At 30.4% G+C, this 26,322-nt stretch overlaps 1 protein-coding gene across 1 annotated transcript; it reads left to right on the top strand.

Annotated features, from left to right (window-relative positions):
- The first annotated feature begins 11,408 nt into the window (after positions 1-11,408).
- Positions 11,409-20,008, top strand: LOC125824697 (probable sucrose-phosphate synthase). The gene is made up of 13 exons (XM_049504089.1): positions 11,409-11,772; positions 12,109-12,198; positions 14,049-14,290; positions 14,605-14,668; positions 14,852-15,550; positions 16,257-16,370; positions 16,462-16,593; positions 16,698-16,874; positions 17,727-17,780; positions 17,892-17,954; positions 18,059-18,997; positions 19,318-19,445; positions 19,520-20,008. Exons 1-13 carry the CDS (start codon positions 11,590-11,592, stop codon positions 19,797-19,799), a joined length of 3,165 nt encoding a protein of 1,054 aa, XP_049360046.1. The 5' UTR covers positions 11,409-11,589; the 3' UTR covers positions 19,800-20,008.
- Positions 20,009-26,322: the final 6,314 nt, after the last annotated feature.

Below are 26,322 nucleotides of genomic sequence, written 5' to 3'. Positions count from 1 at the left end.
AACAATTATTGAATGATGTATCGGCTAACCTCTATCTTTTTTTCTCATGAACGCACCTTAGACAAATGACTTCTTTTCACTATTTTAGAAGCAGTTAAATTATAAAATTCTTTTATATTGCAAAAAATATGGATTAATAGTAATATAATAGTTAATACAACAGAAAAGTAAATATGTTTTTTTATTTTTTGGCTTTACGAATTTAGGACTAACAATATATAATTATATATTATGACAAAATATTAAATGAGGCTAATATCTAAGATAAAATTGTAAGTATGGTAAATCTTAACTGGTAAACAATTTATCCGATAAGAAAATTGAATAATCCGCCACCACACCAATAAGCTGCTAATTATAAAACTCTAATCCGTTCACCAACCGTTTATTCGATAACCTAATACCAATAAGCCAATAAATCAATTTTACGGTTTTTTATCAGTTATGGATTGATTTTGAACACCCCTAAATGAAGTGTACCAATAATGAGTATAAATTAAATAATTTGTAAGAAATTGGTTATAAGTTAAATGACAGTGTCCAAACTTAAAAATGAAACCTGCTTTTACAAGGTAGAGAGGCACAGGGTCCAAATGTATGGGACAGAGCTGAAAGCCCAATAAATGTAAGGCCCAATCAATAGATTATCAAAGGCCCAACTATTTCAAAACCAATATTGTCTTCTTGGAAAATTAACGTAAATAGCAGCTCACTCAACCGCTTAAATTAAAGATAGCCAACAAATATATAATATATGTATAATGTATACATGATATGTATATGATTAATCAGTGTATGATTAATATATAATATATGTATATTAGGAGCTTTCACTAAAAACTTGTTTTCTGAAATTCTATTTCTAATTCAAAATAATTATATATTTTTAAAAAAAGAATATGTTATTTTGTACTTTGAAAGAACATATTATTTTGTACTTAGAAAGAAACTCAAATTATTATTTTTTGAAGAAGAAGACAATATAGGTATAATATTTTTGGATGTTTGGATTGAAGATAGCTATTGGAATTATTAGAATTGAGGGTAGAAATTGTATATCAAATTTGAACTCATTTGGAGTTAATTTGGGTCAATTAAGAAGCAAAAATGTGTTGGGAATTTCTACACATGTTATGGTGATCACCAAAATTTGGTTGGATCGATAGGATTTCAATCCATAAATACTGAAAAAAGCTCGTGATATGTGATTTAATAAAAAATCCTGACAAATCGCTACAACTTGTGTTAAGACAAATCTTGACCAATAAAAAACCTTGATAATCGTCAAAAATTTTGCTTAGAAATCCTGATGAATACATGACAATCGCTTAGAGTGTGATTCCAGTTTCAGGTGTAAAAACATTTTTCTACGATTTTGTTCATAAGATCAAAAATTCAAACGATGACACTAAAAAGATCTTATTTGTGCAAACCACCCAAGTTTCTATGGACCAAACTCTACTAGGCTTATCCTACAACTTTGTCTCAATGAGCAAATGTTATGGCTAAGGTTTTAGAGATTTTTTTAATTTTAAAAAGTCAATATGTGAGTACAAACTTTTTTTCTAGTAATTCCTAGTTAGTCCCAAAACAGTTGCTTTCAAACTTTGAACCCCTAGTTAGTCCCAATATAGTTGCTTTCAAATAATAATGTTTGATGGGGGCAACTCAAATAAACTCAATTTTGCATTGTTACTGAGTCGTCAGATTTGTCTACTAATAGATTCGTGGAAAACTATGGATTGCGTTTAGAAAATTTACTTAAAAAACAGCCTAAAAAGAGAAAATTGTGAAGATGACAGACTCGCTAGCCTGGCACAACGTGAAGTTGTCTACAGTAGACAGAAGGTTAGCTCTTTAATCATTCTACTTGTATGGGCAAAGTGAACCGATAGTATTGAGCTCTATCTTCACAACAATATCGTTTAATTTTATATCACTTGATTTTAGATTAATGCCAAAAATATGAAATAAACAAATCTCTGGAAAATAAAATAAAATAGCTATGGATGATTTTTGTCGCTCAACGACAAAATCCATTATTAATCCCCAATAACGAATTAACAACATATTATTAAAAAAATATATCATGAACTCGATTGATTAAGAACAAATTTCATACTCTTTTTTTTAGTAAATGTTTGAGTTGTGTCTTCACAGCCACAAAGAACATCTTAATTAACAAGTTTACTAATATTATACAATATTGAATGAGCAAGTGTTGCGTATGTTTCTAAGATATAATTTTTTTATAAATTATCAATTTAGCTTTTTCATGTTCATTAATAAAAATAATTAAATATAAGATATAATTTACTAAGTTATCTCTATTTAATAATAAAGTTAGGGTTGTTTTTCCTCTTAAGCAGTGTGCATACTTCTTTAAAGTTAATGATACATTTGGAAACAATTGTTAACTTTAGCCTTAAATTTTAAAGTAACAATTATTTTAGAAAAAATTTTTAAAACTAAATCAATAGTTAAAATAGGAAGGAAGGTGTAACAAGTTTACAAGTTGATAGTAATGCCTTAAATAAATTAACTTAATATTTTAAGTCCTTTCAGTTGATTAAAGAAAAAAACGACATGGAAAGCATAATTCTAGTGAATACGTTAAAAATCCATCTTGAAAATAAGTTTCTTGTTTTTTTTTTCTTTCTTTCTTTCATTAGGTTAATTGTTATTTTAAAAAAAAGATATATTAGTGATGGAATCAAAATTTTATTTAGGAGTTTAGATATATTAGTGATGGAATCAAAATTTATTTAGAAGTTTAAAATATGAAAAAATAAACGCATAACATTTATTATATATACATAAAAAAAAAATCGCCGAAAGAGGTTTATGAATGAATTCCTAGTTCCAATCACTAAATAAGAGTAGCAAAGAATTTACTAATTAGATACATTGTTCTCTTGCTAATTCCACATAGAGCAACAAGAGCAGAAATTGAGTCTCTTTAGTAGTGATTTTATTCCTGCTTCATTGTAAAACTATTTGATTATTTTCCAATAATGTTCAATAGTCGTTGTAAACCTAAATTATTATCGTGTTGTTTAATGACTTTTTGTGATATTTAGACAAAATTGAGTGATTTTTTTGTCACAAAAAAACAATGCATTATGAATATCCTACGAAGTATGCTTTTTGAAGTTTTTCATTTAGAGAATTTCCTAATAATTGTTTTTATTTTTAATTTCTTATTTGATATTTGCATTTTGAAGATCTGACTAATTTAGATTTACGTTGCATAAAACTTATTAAAGGAGCCATAGATATTGTTTGAGAAGAAAACATGGTACAATCAAGTAATTGATTTGCCTATTAAATAATGAATTTTGTTATAAACTCAATATTTTATCAAAAACAAATTGATAGTAAATGCCCAAGACAAGAGGGTGTTGCTTGAATGGTAAACGTCCCTTACTTCCAACTCGAAGGTTGTGAGTTTGAGTCATCAAAGAAGTAAAAAGGTAGAAGTTTCTAGGAAGGGGTAAAAAAATCAGTATATGACCAAAAAAAAAATTTAAAAGTGGAAAATAATTCTTCTTTTTTGCTTTTCTTATTTGGGTAATAAAGAATTTTCTCTCTATTTAGTAACATAGAATAAAAATCATTGCCACAAAAACGTTCATAGATTTTGGGAGATTTTGTGTGTAAATTCTTCAACAAATTAACTCTGATTAGGTAAGTGATTATTTAATTTGTAAAGTTACTTTCCTTTTTAAAAAATAAATCCATTTGAATGCATGTTCACTTTTTCCCCAAAAATACTTCTCCCCTATATCAAGAAAAAAGAAATATGCTTGTCTATATCTTGTTTGTATTAAATTTCCAAAAATGAGAAGGAATATAGAGGAGGCAGAAATCCACTCACAAAAATATACTTTGGTATTTGCATATAATTTATTGACCATTAAATTGATGAAGAATTTTTTAAAACATTAATCAGTGATTTATCGGTTATTAGATTCAAAAATCATTTTATTCTCAAACCTATTCTTAACATTAATCGATAATTTATCGATCATTACATTCTGAAATCATCTTATCCTCAAATCCGGTGGCTCAATTAACAAAGTTAAAATTTTATATATCCATTATACGAAAAAATAGGTACACACTAAAATCACTTATTATGAGGTAATAATTATAGGTAAACAAATGTACTTAAAATATATTAGTTAATATATAACTTATCTACATAATCTGGTGTTTGAAAACATACGTTATTTTTTTTAGAAATTTGAGTTGGAATCGTATATTAGGAAACACTTTTCATGTATTTATATGCTTCATTGAACTAAATCATAATTCTAGTTTCTTAACAAAAAATTACTGACAATTTTAAAGGATTATCGATGTATATCACCAATTTTAAATTTATAACATTTAATTGTTGATTCAACTTCGATCGCGATTGCATGATCCAATAGCATACCCCTTTGGCACCATCAATATTCACAAGATTTTTATATTCAAAATTCAAGTAAACTTTAGTCAACATATATCATTCAACATAATCAAACATAATTATAATCCCAAAAAATAATCAATGATTTGACACAAGTACTCAAGTGACTAACGTGTTGAATACGAATATCAAATTAATTCTTATTTGAAAGTTAAGTTTGCGAAGGATTACATATAGCACATTAAATCAAAACTAGTTAAATTATTGCGTATATCATAAAACATAGGAATTTATTTGATCTACGGTAGCGAAAGCAAAAGTCTAAAACGAATCACAACTGAAATTATTGATCGTTGATGATTATTACAGCTATCCAAAGCAGTACCTTATACCACAATCTAAATTCAAATTATTTGTAGAGAAAAATAGTACTGTCTAAAAAAATATTGATCAAAGTCTCTTTAATTACACATCGTAAATATATTTATATAAAAAAATATTAAGATTAACTTAAATACACCTAATGAGCCATAAACACCATTTAAGAGTTGTTTTTCTTCATATAATTTCATCTCCTCCTAAATCAAATTAAGAGTAAAAGTTCATAAAAAAGTACCTGAAAAGAACATAACTTTTTGAGAAGTTCTTAATATATTTTTTTTTCAAAAGAAAAGAATCTATAAAGCCTCTATTATGGATATACCAATTTAAAAAGTCATCATTTTCATAATAGAGTTTAGGTAAACTATTTATAATATATGATATACTTGTGCAATTGTGCTCCGTCAATGATTCCTTTCATAATTTGAATAATTAACTTATATTTATTTATAATGATTTTTTAAATATTGCCCTACATGTTATAACATGCTTAAGAATACAATGAGTCATTGATTAAGACAAACTATGATGAGTACTCCAATATTTAGAACACTTGTCGAAATTTTGATAGATCTTATCGTTTTATTTTAATAATATGTTTTTTTTTAAAAAACTATAGAAAGTGATTTACCAAAAACTTAATTAAATAGTATATACCTTTCAAATCAATTGATTCTGTCCTTTCATTATTTTAGGTTCATGTATATACTTTTTGGGGGAGGCAAAGAAACACTTAACAACCTAATATTGGACCTAAGGTTACCAAATCAATTTTAATATTTTCTAGGAAAAAAAAAATACCATATGATATCAATGACAAGGACAATATAATATTGTGGTCCACTTTAATTAAAAAGTACTTAAAAAATTATAACATTTTAGATAGAATATTCCTACTTAATCATGGACACAATAGAGAGCCTACATGTGTCATTTGGAATATTACTTTGAACTCTGTGACACACGCATCATCAGATACGTGGTGGAGCTTAAAAAATTTACAAAAATTCAAGATATAAAAGAGTAAATAATTGAAGAAACTAACGTGATTCAATATTGACTAAGTAATTTTTCGATGAAAGAGAGCTTAGATGAATATTCTTATGATATGAAATATTTTATTTGAAAAATAAGTCTTTTCAATTATGATTGGAATTAATTGATTTTTTTTTAAATATCAAACATCGAGTTAGAAACAAACGTGACTCCATGGAGCAAAGATATTTTGAAGGGAATAATCACATTATTCCTAGAACATGGCTGTCTATTCACATCTTAGAAGTTTTCTTTCAAGTCATTTTCTTTTTTGTTTCTCTTTTTTTCTAGAAAAAAAATAAAGAGATCAATTTATTTGTTAAGACATTTCTATCATGAACCCTCGTATTTCTTATATAGCTTAATTTTGTCTGTTTTAAATATAAATTACCGTCAGACGTATTATATAAAAATCGTAAAACACTACTAAAGAGAGAAAATATAAATTAGTGATCATAGTTTGGTATAAAGAACAGGTAGTAGACATAAAATAAGGAGCTCTTCGACTTGGTCTCAATCGATAACTAAACACGTCAACTCATTCTCATTATGTCTCGTGGATACGTGACTCTGACGTGACACATAAATTTTATAGGTATTTACATAATTATTTTAAAGTTGAGTTAAGATATCTAGACATGCGTACTCAAATTTATATATATAAAAAATTACTCAGTGAACAAAATTTCCAAGAAGAAAATAATATTTTTACTTTAATTTTAATCTGAACAAATATAGTACTATCAAAAAACAATGTCAGTACTTGTGAAAAGTGTAAAAAAAAACAATAGTTCTTTATATCAATTATTAGCTCCTTTTTTTTTTTTTTTTCCTTCAAACTTTTACTGTGGTCCACTTGATGTCATTTTATTTGGAAAAAGACATTTTAGTAAAAAAAGAAAATTATTGTCTCTTAGTACAGTAGAGGATGTAGCACATATTACGGGTTCACGGAAATTCAATATTTTATGAACACTTTTTGTATATATATTTACTTTTTCTGTTGTGAATTTGAATTAGTCAAACTTTAATATAGATATCATGAATAAAAAATAAAATTGGCATTCTTGTGGGAATCAAGTATTAATTAAATAATATAATAGATTGTATTACAATAATTTTTAGGATGATTGATCAAGAATCATAATTGGTCAAAAGTTTAAAATACAAGGTCAAAGTTTAATTTGAATATGAGATATGGTGAATTAATTATGGATTAAGTGGATTACATATTTATGATATTGACTTTTTTTCATTTAGGTAGGAAATCAAAAGAAAAAACCAAGACTAGTAACATAAATTGATAATAAGTTTTTTTTAAAAAAATTACGTAACATAATAACATAATCTCTATATTTATTCAAAATAAATACATTTTTTTTTACCAAAAAATACTATATATAATGAGATTTTGAATTTAGTAGCAAATACATATATATTCTTATTTTGAATCTGAAATATAATTGTGTTTCATAAAACATATTGATATACAAGTAAATTTTGATGATGACTGAAACGAATTTTAATAGTAATACTAGTGTATCTAATAAATAAAAACAAGTGTCACACAATAAAATAAATATATTGTGTTTCACTCGCATACAAATTATATTATATTTTTCTAGTGAATGATATAATATATTTCGCTATTTATTCAAACAAACTACTTTTACATGTTGTAAAATAAATACAATACAGAAAAATGCCACTATATTTATATTCCATAATTAGAAATGAAACTATCCATATATACCAAATTTTTGTTGGGTTCGAAAGGGTGATTAGGGCGTCATGCGGAAGTTTACAATTTGCAAATCATATAGTTGATAAATCAGTTAACAAAAAAACTTATACTAAAAATCAAAATATTATTATATCAAAACTAATATAAAGAAAAACATTGAAACTTTAGAGATAATAGATCTCCCCATAAACAAGACTCTTAAACTACTACATTGTGGATGTTATTGTTATTGTGTTAGAAGAAACAAACTTATATTTATAAAGTCCTAAAACATTTTCTTACTAGAAAAAGAGTCCTAAAAGGAGAGAATAAATCAAATAAGAAAGAATATTATATTTTCCTTTCAAGAAAAGTAAAAACATTTATGGTAATGTTTTGTCTTTTCTTTAAGGAAAAATAAATCTTAAATTATGGTAAGAAAATCAGGGTAAAACCCTAACAAATCTCCCCTTTTGACTGGATTTTCTTGACAAAGCTTGATCTGTCTTCTTCATTGCATGATAATCTTGTTCTTCACAAAATCTTCATGTATCACTGCTGCTTACCATGATTTAAAAATTGATATGGGTTAAAAAATTGGAGCCCTGTGTTAAAAGTTATAAGCAGGGTTGAAAGTTGAACTCATGCGTTAAAAGTAAGATGCATGAATTAAAAGTGGAGCTCATGCGTTAAAAGTAAGATGCATGAGTTAAAAGTGGAGTTCATGCGTTAAAAGTGAGATGCATGAGTTAAAAGTGGAGCCTCAACATTAAAAATTGCTGGGGTTGAAAGTTGATTTTGTTTTTAAGGATGAAGCAACAGGATATTGTTGAAAATATATTTGAATTTTTTTTTCTCCACATATAGTAGCAAAAAAATAAAATCTTCATTATCATCAAATTTGTTGCAAATTGATTTGAAACCACTTGAACCTTTCTTCAATCTTGTTGAACCATTGAATCATTGAATCATGTGTTTTTTGAACCATGTGCTCTGATACCACTTGTTGGGTTCGAAAAGGTGATTAGAGCGTCATGCAGAAGCTTACAATTTGCAAATCATATAGTTGATAAATCAGCTAACAAAAAAACTTATACTAAAAATCAAAATATTATTATATCAAAACTAATATAAAGAAAAACATTGAAACTTTAGAGATAATAGATCTCCTCATAAACAAGACTCTTAAACTACTACATTGTGGATGTTATTGTTATTGTGTTAGAAGAAGCAAACCTATATTTATAAAGTCCTAAAACATTTTCTTACTAGAAAAAGAGTCCTAAAAGGGGAGAATAAACCAAATATGAAAGAATATTATATTTTCCTTTCAAGAAAAGTAAAAACATTTATGGTAATGTTTTGTCTTTTCTTTAAGAAAAAATAAATCTTAAATTATGATTAAAAAATCAGGGCAAAACAATTTCCTCGTAAAAATAACACATTTTTATAGATAGAGAGACATGGAGAGTAATTTCAAAAAATTTAAAAGTGGGACAATAATTTGATTTGATGTTAATTATAAATGGGACCCACAATAAATGAGGGTATTTTCGTCAAATATAAGTTTAGCAAATCTAAAAGAGCATATAAACAAGAATAATCTTAATTTTATTCCTCAAAAATCTAGAACCAACTTTTTTTATTTTGCGTTAAAGGACCCACACTTTGTACTAATTGACAATATGCGCCCTCAATTTTCTCAAAAAGTCAAAAAAGTGAACATTTCATTTGCTTACGTGGAGGTATTTTAAAGTAAATACGTTCTTTTTGACGCCACGGGATTTGGAACTGCAGCTTTTTTCACGGTTTCTCTAGTAGAAATATTCCTATTAAAATTCGATTAAAATTAAATTAGTTATTTTTAGACAACGCTCTTAACATAATTTATATTATTTTTAAAATTTGACTTTTTTCTTTATTATTATAAAAAATATAAAATAAATTAAAAGTATTGGGGTTAGTATTTATTTTTTCTAATTGATATATATAAATTAAATTTTTATTAATTATAGTTTATAATATTATTATTATTATTATATAACATTTTACTACCTATAACTTGTTTAAATATCACTGAGGGTGTTTGGATTGAATTAAAAGTTAGTCAAACATACTTTTCAGTTGGTTTTGACTTCTGCAAGTGTTTGACAAATATAAAAAATAACTTAAAATAAGTTAAAAAGTGTTTGACAATATAAAAAATGAATTAAAATAAGTTTAAAATAATTTAAAATAAGTCAAAAATCAAAAGTAGGTCAGCCTTTACTTTTTATTTTTGACTTAAAAGTCATTCAGTTTGATTTTTTATTTTTAACTTAAAAACTAATTTTTTAAGTCAATCCAAACGTGCTCTTACTTTTTTTTTCCCCACATTCATGTAATCTTGCTTTTGATTTGATGAATTTAGTTCCATTCAAATGCAATTTCCTTCCATAAAAGGAAAAATGAATGCAATACAATTCTTCTTACATCACCTCATTCAATAATTGCACCTATTTACTTGGTTGACAATATTTTTTTTAAAAAGTTTATTTTATTTTTACACAACTCTCAATGAATAATAAAGAAAACACATTAAAAAAACACTTATATAATCAAATAAGAGTAATATTTTAATAAATATTTCCACTAATAAATGTTGGAAATGTAAATTTTAAATAGACTAATATTGAAAACACCTCTAAATTTGATGTAAATTATAATTTGTCCCCGAATTATTAGTTTTACCGAATAATAAATATAATAACTATTCTCATTCTATTTAGATTTTTTTCACTGAAATCATATTTATTGTATTAAAAAAATCACTAAAATTTCTTAAGATAAATTAAAACACTATTTTTATTAGGGCAACAAGTTTGAGTCGTTTCTATAAATTATACAATCAGAAAATCAGTTCTTGTAGTTTTCTTTGTCTGCCTCCGAAGTCATTTTCCCGTCCATTGATTCCGATTCAACAGATGAACACTCATCCTTTTGTAGTCCTGAATAGTATAATGGTAAGCTCTCATTCCTTCTAAATCGATATCATATACATTTGAAAGATATTTTTCTGCATACGATATTTGTGTGATGTCTTATATTAACTTGAAGAAACTGATTAATTTAGGAGCTTCACCAATCTATGATAGAGATCTGATAAATTAATAGTTTTTGCAAGTATTGATGACTAGCGGCGATCATCAAATAAGTTTTTTTGGGTCCAAATTAGGTTAAAAAATACATAATATATTTAAACGTCATCATTTTACGAATAAAGTATATTGTAACACCTCATTTCATATTCGATGATTCTCAGTTGAACACATCTAATTTATACAACATATTTATTGAATATATTTGAACCATCATAGTCTCCAAAAAAAAAAAATCTACAGGGAAATCATTGTTAAACACTTCACATGTGTCAATTCTCAGTTGAACAATTTATACAGTTAACTTAACCGACATATTTACTAATTATATTTACCATATGTACCATCATCGTCTCCAAATAAAATATTTCTACAGTAACATCATAAATGTCACAGTTTACACTTATCAATTTTTAGTCGAACACATTGAATTTACGCAATATATTTGTCGTATACATCATCATCATTTCACACGAACACTGTATACAATTAATTTGACATATTTACTGATTATATCTTTCGTATGCACCATTATCTTCTCCAAATAAAATATTTTCAACCGTAGTACCATGAGTGACAACATTTCACACTTGCCAATTCTGAGTCCAACCCATTCAATTATAAAATAATATAATATATTTTCTTATTATTAAAAGTTTTGAGTGATTTTACTCTATTTTTTGACAAATATTTTTAGAGAAGATCTCCTATAAATTAGCATATTAGCATTCCATTCAATTGGTTTGTTAGATGTTAGAATCTCTGCATTTTTAGCTCTTTTATTTTTTTTCTCTAAATTCTCTCTCACTGTCCTTATCATTTCACCACCTCCATAAATCTAGAAACATCTTTTCTACTCCGTTAATCTCTCTAGCACACGGCGGAGTGCGGCGGAGGAGATGGCGGGAAACGACTGGATTAACAGTTACTTAGAGGCGATACTGGATGTAGGACCAGGGCTAGATGATAAGAAATCATCGTTGTTGTTGAGAGAAAGAGGGAGGTTTAGTCCGACGAGGTACTTTGTTGAGGAAGTTATTACTGGATTCGATGAGACTGATTTGCATCGCTCGTGGATCCGAGTAAGTTGAATTTTGGAATTGTATTAACGTGTTTTTTGCTGATTTGCTTTGTTTTGATGCGTTGTGTAGTTGAATTTTGAGGAATTTTTGTTGTTTGTTCGTTTTTATGTGATTTTGGAATTGTATCAATGTGTTTTTTTTCTCATTTGCTTTGTTTTGATGCGTTGTGTAGTTGAATTTTGAGGATTTTTTTGCTGTTTGTTCGTTTTTATGTTATTTTGGAATTGTATCAATGTGTTTTTTTGCTGATTTGCTTTGTTTGATTGCGTTGTGTAGTTGAATTTTGACGTTTTTTGTTGTTTTTTTTGTGTGATTTTTGTTTGATGGATGAAATAGGCACAAGCTACTCGGAGTCCGCAGGAGAGGAATACTAGGCTCGAGAATATGTGCTGGAGGATTTGGAATTTGGCTCGCCAGAAAAAGCAGGTGTGTGGTTCAATTGGAGAATTTTTGTTGCGTTTCTATGTTATTTTTCTATGTAAATTATTCGTGTAGCAAAAATGGGAAGATTTGAATTTTGTGACAGTTTACAATTTTACATATCAAATATTTTTTAGTTTTTTTTCCGGGTGGTTGATTCATAGTATCAGTATTGTATAGCTACAGGGAAAGTTGGAATTGTTATGTTCAAGCAAAAAACACAGCTTAATAATGCAAAAAAATTGAAAAAAAAGGAAGGACGTTTTTTTGTTAAAGGGAATTCAGTGTTCTTAATGGACCCAGATTCACATCGATTACATGTTCTGTACAATTGACACGGGATTTTGGTCTTTGCACACAACTGTTTAATTTGTGGAAGGAATTATAGAAGCATTGCCCTTTTATCTTGCCTTTTCAAATAGAAAACATAGCAGCATTGCTCTTTTCTTTTGGTTTATAGTCATCTCTTTCTTTTTCTATCTATCGTGCATAATCAGCCACCATTTCTAAAATTTAACCTTTGAGTGATCTTTAAAGACTGGAAGAATATAGTATGAATTAGCTAATGGGGATAACTATCCAGTTCTTTACTTTTTTTACAAGACCATCTTCTTCGCATCTTTGTTTGATTTTTGTAACTTTAGCTTATGCTGAGCTGAACTGACAGTTCCTAATGAGGGAGAAATGAATTAATTTCTGCTAGATTAGGAGGGACAGGAACTCGAAGGCCGATTCCATCTCCATTTTTTGTTCCTCATAGGGAAATGATGCTAGGAAAAAGATGCATCAGAACGAACGTGGGATAGTAGTGTATAACTGTCAATATGCTGCTATGGTTTTAGTTAGACTCTTTGTTGCCATTCACTTCCTGCTTAACTTGCACATTTTAGTTTCTCCTGACTCTAAATTAATTTATACAATTATTTGTTGAAAGTAGATCTAAGTTTGTGAAATGAATTGTGTGCTAGCTAGGTAGCTGCATAATCTTGTGTAACTTCTCTGGCTTAAGGAATATCTGATGATCACCTTCCGTTTCAGAATTTTTAGTTCACTACTTTAGACAGACTCATTTCATTACCAACATAAAAGAGTACCTCATAATTAAAGTTAAACATACTTGTCAGTTGTTACATTGATTCTTTTAAAAAAAAAATATATAAAATAATACAAAGGCTTGGCTGAAATAAAATTCAGCTTTTCAGCTTCCCACCACTTGACCCATGGGAATAAAAATAGCAGTATAACGGTGAACATTATTGACAATTGGATACGTTGATGTAATTGACTACATATTTTCATCGTTGTTTTTATATGCTTACTTTGTTCAATCTCTTGCTATATCAAATGGAAAGGTTAACTGTTTACTTTGTTCCATGTATTAGAATATTTGCTTTCTATACTTGGGAACCTATATTTGTCAATATGCATTTAAAATAACATGTAAATAATGATTTATACAGACCATCAACTGTGTCTCATTCCAATATTAATTGGAAATAACGAGTAATATACGGCTTTTATGGAAACATTAAATTTGTTGTTAATGATTGCTCATTTGGAAGTCATTTTCTATAGTTTTAATATTACTCAATTTATATAGATAAATATGATTTAGACATTGCAATCTTCGCTACTTCAATTTCGTAAAATTTCACTTAGGTTTTAATTTGCTTTCCTGTTAGTTTGTCCAGTTCCCGTAGTCGGTAATATGCTGTGTTCTTCTGCACTACTGGTCCCACTACCATGTAGTCTAATCATTCTATATAGATCATCTATATAAGTGTTGCCATTTCATGGTGTTTTATGAAGTAGAGATATGTTCTACTTTCTCAAATTTTGGCCTTGTATTTATGTAGCTTGAGGGAGAGCAAGCTCAGTGGATGGCAAAACGCCGTCAAGAACGTGAGAGAGGTCGCAGAGAAGCAGTTGCTGATATGTCAGAGGATCTATCTGAGGGAGAGAAAGGAGATATAGTCGCTGACATGTCATCTCATGGTGAAAGTACCAGAGGCCGATTGCCTAGAATCAGTTCTGTTGAGACAATGGAAGCATGGGTCAGTCAGCAGAGAGGAAAGAAGCTTTATATCGTGCTTATAAGGTGAGTCTACCTTTTCCTGTAGTATTGCGCGATGAACTTGAATGGGGAAACTTACTTCATTTTCCAGTGCAATACCTGAAGAGGAAATATGAAATACCATTTTGACCTTGTTCCTAAGAAACCTTGAGGGACCATTCTCTAAATTTTAGTCTGATCTTCCTGTTTAAGCAACAGGATTTAGGAGCTTCAGAGCATCTAGCTGCTTGCTTCATTCAGCTGAAACTTTTGTCTCACTAAAGAGTTGCAGCCTTTGTGTCTAATGGTTTTCTTCTTATTTCTAATGGTTTCTTGTTATTAACACTACATTCTTGCAGTTTACATGGTTTAATTCGGGGTGAGAATATGGAGCTTGGACGGGATTCTGATACTGGTGGTCAGGTGATTATACTTCCATGCGTTTTGACTATATTTCTTGAGTAGTGACTACTCGTTGGTTTTCTGCTTATGCAAATTCATCTTTCTTTGCTCCTTGCCATTGGAAAGCTTCCCATATTGTTTTCCTTCCTTCTGATTGTCATCTATGGCTGAAGAAGATTTTATGATCTTTATGTCTCCTTTCAGGTGAAGTATGTTGTTGAACTTGCGAGGGCCTTAGGGTCGATGCCAGGTGTATATCGGGTTGACTTGCTTACTAGACAAGTATCTTCACCAGAAGTAGATTGGAGCTATGGTGAGCCGACAGAGATGCTGACGCCAATAAGTACAGACGGCTTGATGACTGAGATGGGGGAGAGTAGTGGTGCTTATATTATTCGCATTCCTTTTGGACCAAGAGAGAAATATATTCCAAAAGAACAGCTATGGCCCTATATTCCCGAATTTGTTGATGGTGCACTTAACCATATTATTCAAATGTCCAAAGTTCTTGGTGAGCAAATTGGTAGTGGCTATCCTGTGTGGCCTGTTGCTATACATGGACATTATGCTGATGCTGGCGACTCAGCTGCTCTCCTGTCGGGTGCTTTAAATGTACCAATGCTTTTCACTGGTCACTCGCTTGGTAGAGATAAGTTGGAGCAACTGTTGCGACAAGGTCGTTTGTCAAAGGATGAAATAAACTCAACCTACAAGATAATGCGGAGAATAGAGGCTGAAGAATTAACTCTTGATGCTTCCGAAATTGTCATCACTAGTACAAGACAGGAGATTGACGAGCAATGGCGTTTGTATGATGGGTTTGATCCAATATTAGAGCGTAAGTTACGTGCAAGGATCAAGCGCAATGTCAGCTGTTATGGCAGGTTTATGCCTCGTATGGCTGTAAGTATTGGATCCTCTATAAGCTAATATCTACTTTCACTTTCTAGTTGTACATGTCACTAATCCAATGAATATGAAGATCCCAGTTGTGTTCAGTGGTTTCTGAAATAGGTAAACATCCACTGTTCATGATGCAGGTGTAATTATTTCACATCACTGCAAATAAGACGAGTTCAAAAAGTTAGCTTTGACGTAAAAGTTCCCTTCATAATCCACGATTCTTTTTGAAATAGAATCCTGGATTATGAAGGGAACTTTTACGTCAAAGCTAACTTTTTGAACTTGTCTTATTTGTAGTGATGTGAAATAATTACACCTGCATCATAATCCAGGATTCTTTCAGCAGCATTAGTAATAGTTGTAACTTGTATATGCCTATTATTCATAAATTGGCAAAAAGGAATATTAGATGAGTAATTTAAGAAACTTTTTCCTTCACGATCCGGGATTATTTCAGCAACATTAGTAATAGTTATATGTCTGATATTCATATCTTGGTGAAAAGGAATTTTTGATGAGTAAGGGAACTTGACTTTCTCTCTTTTTCTTCAAGCTGACCATACAACTTGTGATGTAAACCTTCAAGTAAAAATAGGTTTGCAGCCTTTCCCTGTTCTGTATTTGCCTGAAATGGTTGGCCACTTGAGTTTCTTCTTTTGCAATTTTCTAAATAGCCTCTTGTGATAAACTGAGCATCCACGTGCAGGTAATTCCTCCTGGGATGGAGTTCCACCATATTGTGCCACATGAAGGTGACATGGATGGTGAAACAGAAGGAAGTGAAGATGGAAAGACCCCGGATCCACCTATTTGGGCAGAGGTTTCCATTAACACCATTTTTCTGCTTCTTTGAGTGGTCTTCCACTTTTTCTGCATTCTTGCTAATTTTTAATGTGATTTCCTTTTCCTAGATTATGCGCTTCTTTTCTAATCCAAGGAAGCCTATGATACTCGCACTTGCTAGGCCTGATCCCAAGAAGAACCTCACTACTTTAGTGAAAGCATTTGGTGAATGTCGTCCATTGAGAGACCTTGCTAATCTTGTAAGTTTGAGTTTACACCAGTGGTATAGGTCAATTGCCTTATGGGCAGGGAAGCTGAGCTAGCAGTGCAATTGATGTTCCTCCTTCCTTTCTTCTTTTTGCAGACTTTGATAATGGGTAATCGAGATAATATCGACGAAATGTCTAGCACCAATTCTGCACTTCTTCTTTCAATCTTGAAGATGATAGATAAGTATGATCTTTATGGTCTAGTAGCTTATCCTAAACACCACAAGCAGTCAGATGTTCCTGATATCTACCGTCTTGCTGCAAAGACTAAGGTACCGTCTGTCATTTTAATTTCAAGTGCATTGTTCTTTCACTCCCTTAGTTGTATTCATTGATTGTACGCATAGGGTGTGGCACTTCTTGGTTGAATATGTTCCCATTATTTTTTATATGTAGTAGTGTTTCTTATTCTATTTCCAATAGATAATAAGTGGAAAGTATCCCATGGCATATGAAACAAGTACTTCGCATTTTATCAACGCATCATTACTCATTTTGTGCATGATTAGATTATACCAAAACAAAGAAACCACAGGAGGATGTTACTTGTCAATTAGATAAGTAATGATTTTGAGTCAATGTGAAATATATAAACCAATTTAATGCAACATGGAAAGCGAAATTAGATTGAGGGTGTCCAATAGGCCAAGTGGACCTGAGTATGGAACTGCCTGAAAGCCATTATCTGGGTTTGCCAGTTTCAGAACGTGGAGAAGACTGTTTGGCATCTTCTTCCTCATATATCCTGTAATATAGATGAGTCCTAACATGTCTCTCTTTCTCATGTGCCCACCTGAAGGCACATCTAATTAAGCGAATAGATAGAAAGGGCCGGTAGGATTATCTCATGACAGTAGTGACAAAAGAGCAACTCATAAAAGTGTGGCATGCCGCATAAAAACCTTCATGGCTTCCCCCTCCTGCCATGAATAAAAACTATTGGGAAATAGTACTTGATGATGTTCTCAAAGTTGGTTCAGCTATTTCTAAAAATGTGCATGAAACAAGGTATTTGCTCCTCTTTATGGCCTCATACGTAGGTGAAGAAATACAGATATTATGGTAGCATGCTTGTTGGTTTACTTAGATAAACAATATTAAGATACTTCTTTTCCTTTTTACAGGGTGTTTTTATTAATCCAGCTTTTATTGAGCCTTTTGGACTGACTTTGATTGAGGTATTCTTCTTCACTAAGTGGTTCAAGCTTTAGTTGGTGGTGTGGTTATTCTTCATCATAGGTTGGTGAGTCTTCTTTGTTGAACTATGCACTTTTATCTCCCTTGTACAGGCAGCAGCTTATGGTCTCCCAATGGTAGCCACAAAAAATGGAGGACCTGTTGATATACATAGGGTATGCTGTTGCATTTATTTCATATCTGCCTTTGATGACTTCCATTATGTTCTGACAAACTTCCAACCAAATTAGATTTGAATTGATCTTTAGTTGTTTTGCAGGTTCTTGACAATGGTCTCTTAGTGGATCCCCATGATCAGCAGGCAATTGCTGATGCTCTTTTGAAGTTGGTTGCTGATAAGCAACTGTGGGCTAAATGCAGGGCAAATGGATTAAAAAATATCCACCTTTTCTCATGGCCCGAGCACTGTAAAACTTATCTATCCCGGATAGCTAGCTGCAAACCGAGGCAACCACGCTGGCTGAGATCCAATGATGATGATGATGAAAATTCAGAAACAGATTCACCTAGTGATTCCTTGAGAGATATTCATGATATATCTCTGAATTTGAGATTTTCATTAGATGGGGAAAAGAATGACAATAAAGAAAATGCTGATAATACATTAGACCCCGAAGTTCGAAGGAGCAAGTTAGAGAATGCTGTTTTGTCCTTATCTAAGGGTGCACTGAAGAGCACATCAAAATCTTGGTCGTCAGACAAGGCAGACCAAAATCCTGGTGTTGGTAAATTCCCAGCGATTAGGAGGAGGCGACATATTTTTGTTATTGCAGTGGATTGTGATGCTAGCTCAGGACTCTCTGGAAGTATGAAAAAGATATTTGAGGCTGTAGAGAAGGAAAGGGCAGAGGGTTCCATTGGATTTATCCTTGCTACATCTTTCAATATATCAGAAGTACAGTCTTTCCTGCTTTCAGAGGGCATGAATCCTACTGATTTTGATGCTTACATATGCAATAGTGGTGGTGATCTTTATTATTCGTCCTTCCATTCTGAGCAAAATCCTTTTGTAGTTGACTTGTACTATCACTCACATATTGAGTATCGTTGGGGGGGCGAAGGGTTGAGAAAGACTTTGGTGCGTTGGGCCGCCTCTATCATTGATAAGAATGGTGAAAATGGAGATCACATTGTTGTTGAGGATGAAGACAATTCAGCTGACTACTGCTATACATTCAAAGTTTGCAAGCCTGGGACGGTAAATTGACTTCTTTTCTCCATCTTTTGGTGTTCCTTTTTCCTTCTCAATTTCACTTCTTTGACTCTTTGATCACACCTCCTATCCCTGGGGGCGGGCGGTTCAATGCAGTAGCAAAAGCTTTCCTATTTTTCTCTTCGAGAATCTGCTTTCACTAACTCAGGCTGCTCCATCAAGCAAGTTATTGATTCAAACTTGTGCTAGATATTCTTTGAAACAGCTGACGTCTATTTTCTCCAAGCATCTGACATTATAATCCAATTACAGGTCAATAGGATTTTAGTTGCACCCTCAGTGATTGTATTTTGTTGCTTTTGCAGGTTCCTCCATCTAAAGAGCTTAGAAAAGTAATGCGAATTCAGGCACTTCGTTGTCACGCTGTTTATTGTCAAAATGGGAGTAGGATTAATGTGATCCCTGTACTGGCATCTCGGTCCCAAGCACTCAGGTAATGTTTTGTCCACTCGTAGTATGTTTTGATACTTCGGATTGTTATTTAAATGACTGTAACATTATCTACAGGTACTTATATCTGCGATGGGGAATGGACTTGTCGAAGTTGGTGGTTTTCGTCGGAGAAAGTGGTGATACCGATTATGAAGGATTGATCGGTGGTCTACGCAAGGCTGTCATAATGAAAGGACTCTGCACTAATGCAAGCAGCTTAATTCACGGTAATAGGAATTACCCGCTATCTGATGTTTTACCATTCGAGAGCCCTAATGTCATCCAAGCGGATGAGGAATGTAGCAGCACCGGAATCCGTTCCTTACTGGAGAAACTAGCGGTACTCAAAGGATAATACCCTTCCCCCTTTGATTGTCAAAAACCTATATGAGCTAAGATTATGCCATGAAAAGAATGGCCATCCATTTGGCTTGTCTTTTGAAGCTGTTAATACTTTTCAACAGACTACAAAATGAGATGAGTCCTTTGATCCTCTTTAAAGGACATAAAAGCTTTATGCAAGAACCAGTGCTGTAAAGTTATAGAATTTCTTTTGCTATGACATTCGACAGAACCTGTTCCGGTTCATCGAGAAAAAGAAATAAATTTCAACTTATAAACATGCCTGATCATGTAAATTATCATATACATCCATCTGAAGGCATTATCGATGGGTTATCAGATTTTTTGAACTCTGTGGATCGGCTCATCTGATCGTCCGTTATGTAAAAAGAAAGGTTCACTTGACATTTCATATATAACGGTTTTGGTTTCATATAATGCAACTTGTGTGTGATGCTACTTTAGTTCTTTGTTAATTATTAGCAATTCCTAACTGTTTCAACGTTGAAGAGTTCGAAGGGTTTGATTGAAGTCTGAGATCCTAAGGCCGAGCAACTAGCTGTTGCAGGATTGGACATCTATCTATCTCACCAGATGTTGTTCTGAAATGGCTTCCTAACTTTTAAAGTTTGGGACCATAAGTCTCCATATTGTCTTTGATGGTCTTTTCGTTTTCACCATGTCAATTATAACAGTATCAACATACTCGGTGTAATTTCACAAGGTTGAAGTAAGGTTCGCATATACTCAATCCTTCTTAGACATGTTATTTTGAGGTTAGAATATGGTTTTTGTACACTTTATCCTTCTCAGATATGTTGATAATATGAGTCGTAGGATCTATTTTCGATTCCAAAGAAACAAACATGAAATGTTTTTTCTTTTTCATTGAGCATGACCGTCCAAACTCGATGACGTTTTGATGCAAATTTAAAGCTCAACTACTTTACAACTTGAAAAAATGGACTACTTATATTTCAGGAGCAACAAAAAACAAATAAATGAACACACACGTTTTACTGACGTTTGACTCTACTAAATAGATACTCTCTCCGTCCACTATTGTTTGTCACGGTAAGATCAAACATAACCTTCAAGAAAAATTTAATAGAAGGTGTAATTTGACTAATATAACCTTACTATCAATCATTATTAAAATGGTTTGTACTTTTTGAAAACTGTGAAAGCAACTTTTTTCACATTAAATTAGTCTTGTAACTTTAAAATGACTATTTTTTGAAACTAGTAGTTATGTAATTATTAAGGGCATAATTGGAAAAAAAATGACTAATTATTTCTTAATTGTTTAAATTGACAATTAATTTTGGATAACTATTTTAGTATACCTGACAAACAATAGTGGACAGAGAGAGTACTCATTAGGGGCGGCGGCGATATTAAATTCAACTTCATTATCTAACTTTCGGCGGATTATTTAAATAAAGAAACGTCTTATCATTTAATATCTTTTTCTTTTTGAAATCATCTCTCTACCTTCACGAGATAGGAACACAATTACGAGAGTATTTGTTGTTTTTATCATTTAATGTCGTAATAAATGGTCCAGCCACTAGTTTATCTTTTGTTCCTAATAACTAGTACAAAATGTGTAATAATGAAAGTGATGGGCTTTGAAGTGTGAAAGCAAGACACGCATTGGACTTACACAAATGGGATAATCAAAACAGCTAAGGAAGTCAATTCATATACAACTGATTTGCCAGCAATGACCAAATAGTATGTGTTAGCTGTTAGTTAGAAGGCACCTCTCTCTCCCCACACACATCAGTGACGGAATCAGAAATTCTAATAATGAAATTCAGTAAAAAGAGACGGTTTAGTAAAGAAGGAATGGAAAACCATCAAGGATGACTCATTAATATTACTGCCTTAGCACCGTTCTATCATCTATGTCATCATTAATCTTGAACCACTATTTGACCCCATTCTATAAGTTTCTTCATATATCAAAGAGATTTAACATGAATCAATATGATCGAAAGACCTTTGAATTTGGAGTTAATATCTCAGATGGTCACTCAGCTTTGAATAGTTTACTTAGAAAGTCACTCAACTTTGTTTTATAACTCAAAAATCACTCAACTATTGGTGTTTCGCTTAGAAAATCACCAAACTATTGATATTTCACTTAAAAAGTCACTCAATCAATTTAAATAATTTTTTCATTAAATTTTGTAAAAATACAAAAAATAATTAAACTATTTTTTTAAGAAAAATAATAGTAAGATGTTTATTTTAATTATTTTATTAAATTTTGTTGAAATATAGTTTTTTGTTTTTACCTATTTTTGTTTTAAAATAGTAAAAAATTGCTACTGTGTGCTTTTCTTATTACTTCTTAATTACTACTCTACTTCTTATCGGTTCCAACCTCCTATTTTTTTAGATAACTTTTTAACATATTTAATTTCATTCATACAATTACTAAAATGTTTTTTTTTTGGGTTAATTGTTTTACGTTTTATCAGAAAAACTATATTAAATAATTGGAGTGGATCAATAAGATAATTAAAATAGACATTTTATTATTTCTTTAAAAAATAGTTTAAAATAAAATTTAATGAAAAATTATTTAAATTGATTGGGTGACTTTCTAATTGAAATATCAATAGTTGGATGACTTTCTAAGTGAAACACCAATAGTTGAATGACTTTTGAGTTATAAAATAAAAGTAAGTGACTTTCTAAGTGAACAACTCAAAGTTGAGTGACCATCTGAGATATTAACTATTTAAATTTGTCAGGTAAATCTTATTTAATTTATAGTATACTCGAATTATGATTTCTTCTGATTGAGCATCTAAACACATGATAAAGTATCAGAGTTTCCACTCAAATTCTTGTAAAAGTTTTTGTGTGTTCTCAAGTACTCGTTACGTAGATGAATTAATCACTTAAAATATATTAACTTCTTTTATTATAAACATTAACGTTAATAAGCCGTTAAATCTCCATTCATGTGTATAACTGATGTTGATGTGTACAACCGAAGAAGACATATTTATGTGTAAAGATCCACTAAAATTTTAACAAAAAGTATATATGAACCTATAAACTTAAAAAATATATAATGAATTTCATACTAAGAATCTTAAATATTTGAACTTATAAATGTTAAATCTTAAATTATGTAATTTTTCTCTTGATCCACCTCCACCCCCATGTTGTTGTGGTCCTTAATTTGCTTTTCCATTGAAGTAGCTAGAATTTTCCAACATCATGATCATGAACATGGAATGGCTTGCCATCAATATTTTTATGGGCTATACCTATAAGGAAAACAAAGGACATATTTGTATTATTCTTTTTGATAGTTTAAATTTTATGCATTGACGATTTAGAAATTGTATTTATACTCATTCAAATCACTTAACAAGCCATAAGTGGTAATGTGAAGAAATGATAATAATTTGTTGTTATAAATTAAAATGTATTATCTTTGTTGAATCAATATAATTTATGTGGTGTTTTCTTTTAGTCCGTCTTAAAAAAAATAACACATTTTTTTATATTTAGTAAAGTAGTAATTTAACTTTAAACTTCTTATTTTAATTCTTATTGGGATGATTTATAGCGACACAAACATTTATTATTACTTATTTTAGACCATAAATTTCAAGAATATTTCTATTATTCTTAAATTTTTATGTAGTTAAATACCTTCTTGTAAATTGAAACAAAAAGAGTAATAATATAATAATTATTTTACACTATTAATGTCCATAACTTAAATTCTACTATTTTAAATTTTAAATAAAAAGTCAACTCTCCTATTTAAAAAACAAAGAAATTTGCTTTATTAATTACCCAACTCCCACCTATACCACACGTACGCCTTCAAAATTCGACTCTCCATGATTTTGAATCTTTATTATCTGTTAATTTAAAATAATTCTTTCTCTAGAATAAGAGTTTGATTGACTTTTATGGATACTAAAATATACCTACATAAAATGATTTTTTTTTTCTTAATTATGAAAATTTGTAATATATCCCACTTTTTGTACTTTAACCATTTTGCAAGCCTTATTTTATTATCAACATATTTAGTATGATTTCGTTGTTGGGATCTGAAGACAGTGAAGTGTACGAAAGACTATTTTTAATAGACTCTCGCCTCAAGAAAAATATTTTTAAAATAGATTGAATAACTATAAATATAAAAGCTATAATAAAAATACCATTGAAAAGAAAAATAGTGACAACAAATAAGTAATAAATCTGTGTGTATGGGCTGACGCCTAGTCCTGTACTTCCATATTTTAAATTTTGGTATAATAAGGTCATACGATCAAGTATAGATAAGAGGGAGTTGCTCGGGTGATAACTATCCTTCACTTTCAATTCGAAGGTTGTAAGTTTGAATCATTAAGAGAGCAAAAAGGTAAGAGATGGATAAAAAAAAGTAAAAAATAAAATAAAATAAGATCAAGTATACATTTTCTCATGGATGTAGCTCTTTTTTGAATTTTACGTGAATGTGCGAAGCTTAGTATATCAAGCTATCTATAATCAATTACTCTTCATAACTTCTGCTATTTAAATAGAGGGTTTAGAGGACAATTGGTCATTCAATGAAATGAACTAATCGAGATTGAAATTAGACAAAGAGATTCAAACTCATTGGAATAAATTTGCTAAACTGTAGTCAGTGATTTTTCTATTCAACTACTTTAACCATTTTCAAGCACCTCATATTTTTTTTCGAGGCATCCGATAATCTAATGATAGTCTGATAAATAGTAAACGTCTTTATTATGAATACTTAATTTTGTCTCCACTTATAAAAAGTCATAATAAATTTAGTCAAGTTAGCAAAAATTTAAACCTTATGAATGTGTTAAATTTGATACTAACAAGTTTCCACTTGTTCAAAAAATAAAAATTTAGGTTAAGATTTTTTAAAATTTTTTTTTTTGGTTTCCCACCCGGTGTCCGGAGCCCACATTGGAGCTCTGACTAAATCCAGATCGCGCTCTGCAGGGTCCATTCGGGGGCAGCGCTCCCAACATGATTTTCTCCATACCCAAGGCTCGAACCCGATACCTCTGGTTAAGGGTGAAACACTCCCACCAGTGCACCACAACCCATGTTGGTGGTTAAGATTTGAAGTTTCTTAAGGGCAACAAAAGAAAGATAGTAATTTAGGTTAAGATTTGAAGTTTCTTAAGGGCAACAAAAGAAAGATAGTAAGCAAAATCTTCCAACTGTTGGCCACTAGTCCACACCAAGCAACATAATTTTGCCTAATTGCTTAGCTAATCATTAAGGATAATACCATTTTAAGTCTTATACGTAGTTATTGATAAATTCTGATTTTGATTTTTATAATATATAATTTAAAATATTTAACTTTTAATTAAGTAAAATATGTGTTTTTTTTTCATTTTGTGTAGGAAATATGTTATATTATCCAATATATAGAATAATAATAAATACAAGTAGTTTAACATAACCGACGAATATTAAAATGGTGGAACAATTAATAATTATATCCAATCAAAAGCACATAATTTCAAGTCATTGAAGATTAAATATACATATTCACAAATATATAAGGAACCAAAAGTACTAATTAATCCCTAATCATTGTTTGCTACATATTATTACAAGTTTCACAATATTATACTTTTCAATATTGCCTAAAGAAGCATATTCCATGCATTTCACACTATAATATGAGTAAAGGAAAATCGAAGCTAAAAATTAGCTTAGCTTCCTCAACCAAAATTGGTAGGAAAATTTTCATCTACCCATTGCTCATTTCCCACTCTTAAATATATGTCCATATTCAAAGTACTAGGTGGACACTCAACATGTGAACATTACTTAATTGAAAGTAGTTTATAATTATATTGGCGGCAGCACGTCTAAAATTTTCATTAAAATGTCAAAATATATATAATGAAAATAGATATACAAAGAAGTTAAAAAAGATTCAAATGTGTGTTTTCAGTGTAGGAATATTAATTGACACTCACTCCGGCCACTGTTTTGCTGGGAAGTACCAAATCGATAAAATAGTTGAGATCTGTGAAAGTTGGTCCGACCCCGACAATATAAAAAAAATACTTTTATTTATACCTATGCATAACAGTATACATTTGGATGATGCATTGCGGTAGTAAATGGTGATTATACTTGTGTTTAAGTGGCACCAATCGAACACATAAGTTAAAGATTAAAATTCACGATTATATTAATTTTGACATTTGTTTCTTTCAATATTTTTGTTAAGCATCTCACATAATTAAAAGAATACACCAATATCGAAATTAATTATTTTTTTCCACAAAAGGGGAAATATTTCTGCTATCTCAATTAAAATATCTATCATGATTTCCAATTCTTTATTGTTTTAATACACAAAATTAATTATTTTTTTCATTTTATTCTTAATGATAATTGTTCTTGAAAAAAATAAATACTACAGTTAATGTGGTGACATTATGATTATTCAAATAGCAAAATAGTTTTTTCTTTTAAAAAAACCTTCCAATTAATGTCTTTTAAGA

Source organism: Solanum verrucosum, unplaced genomic scaffold (genome assembly GCF_900185275.1).
Source record: "Solanum verrucosum unplaced genomic scaffold, falcon-dt-bn FXZP01000022.1, whole genome shotgun sequence".
Lineage (NCBI taxonomy): Eukaryota > Viridiplantae > Streptophyta > Magnoliopsida > Solanales > Solanaceae > Solanum > Solanum verrucosum.
This window is presented reverse-complemented; position numbering and strand designations above follow the sequence as displayed.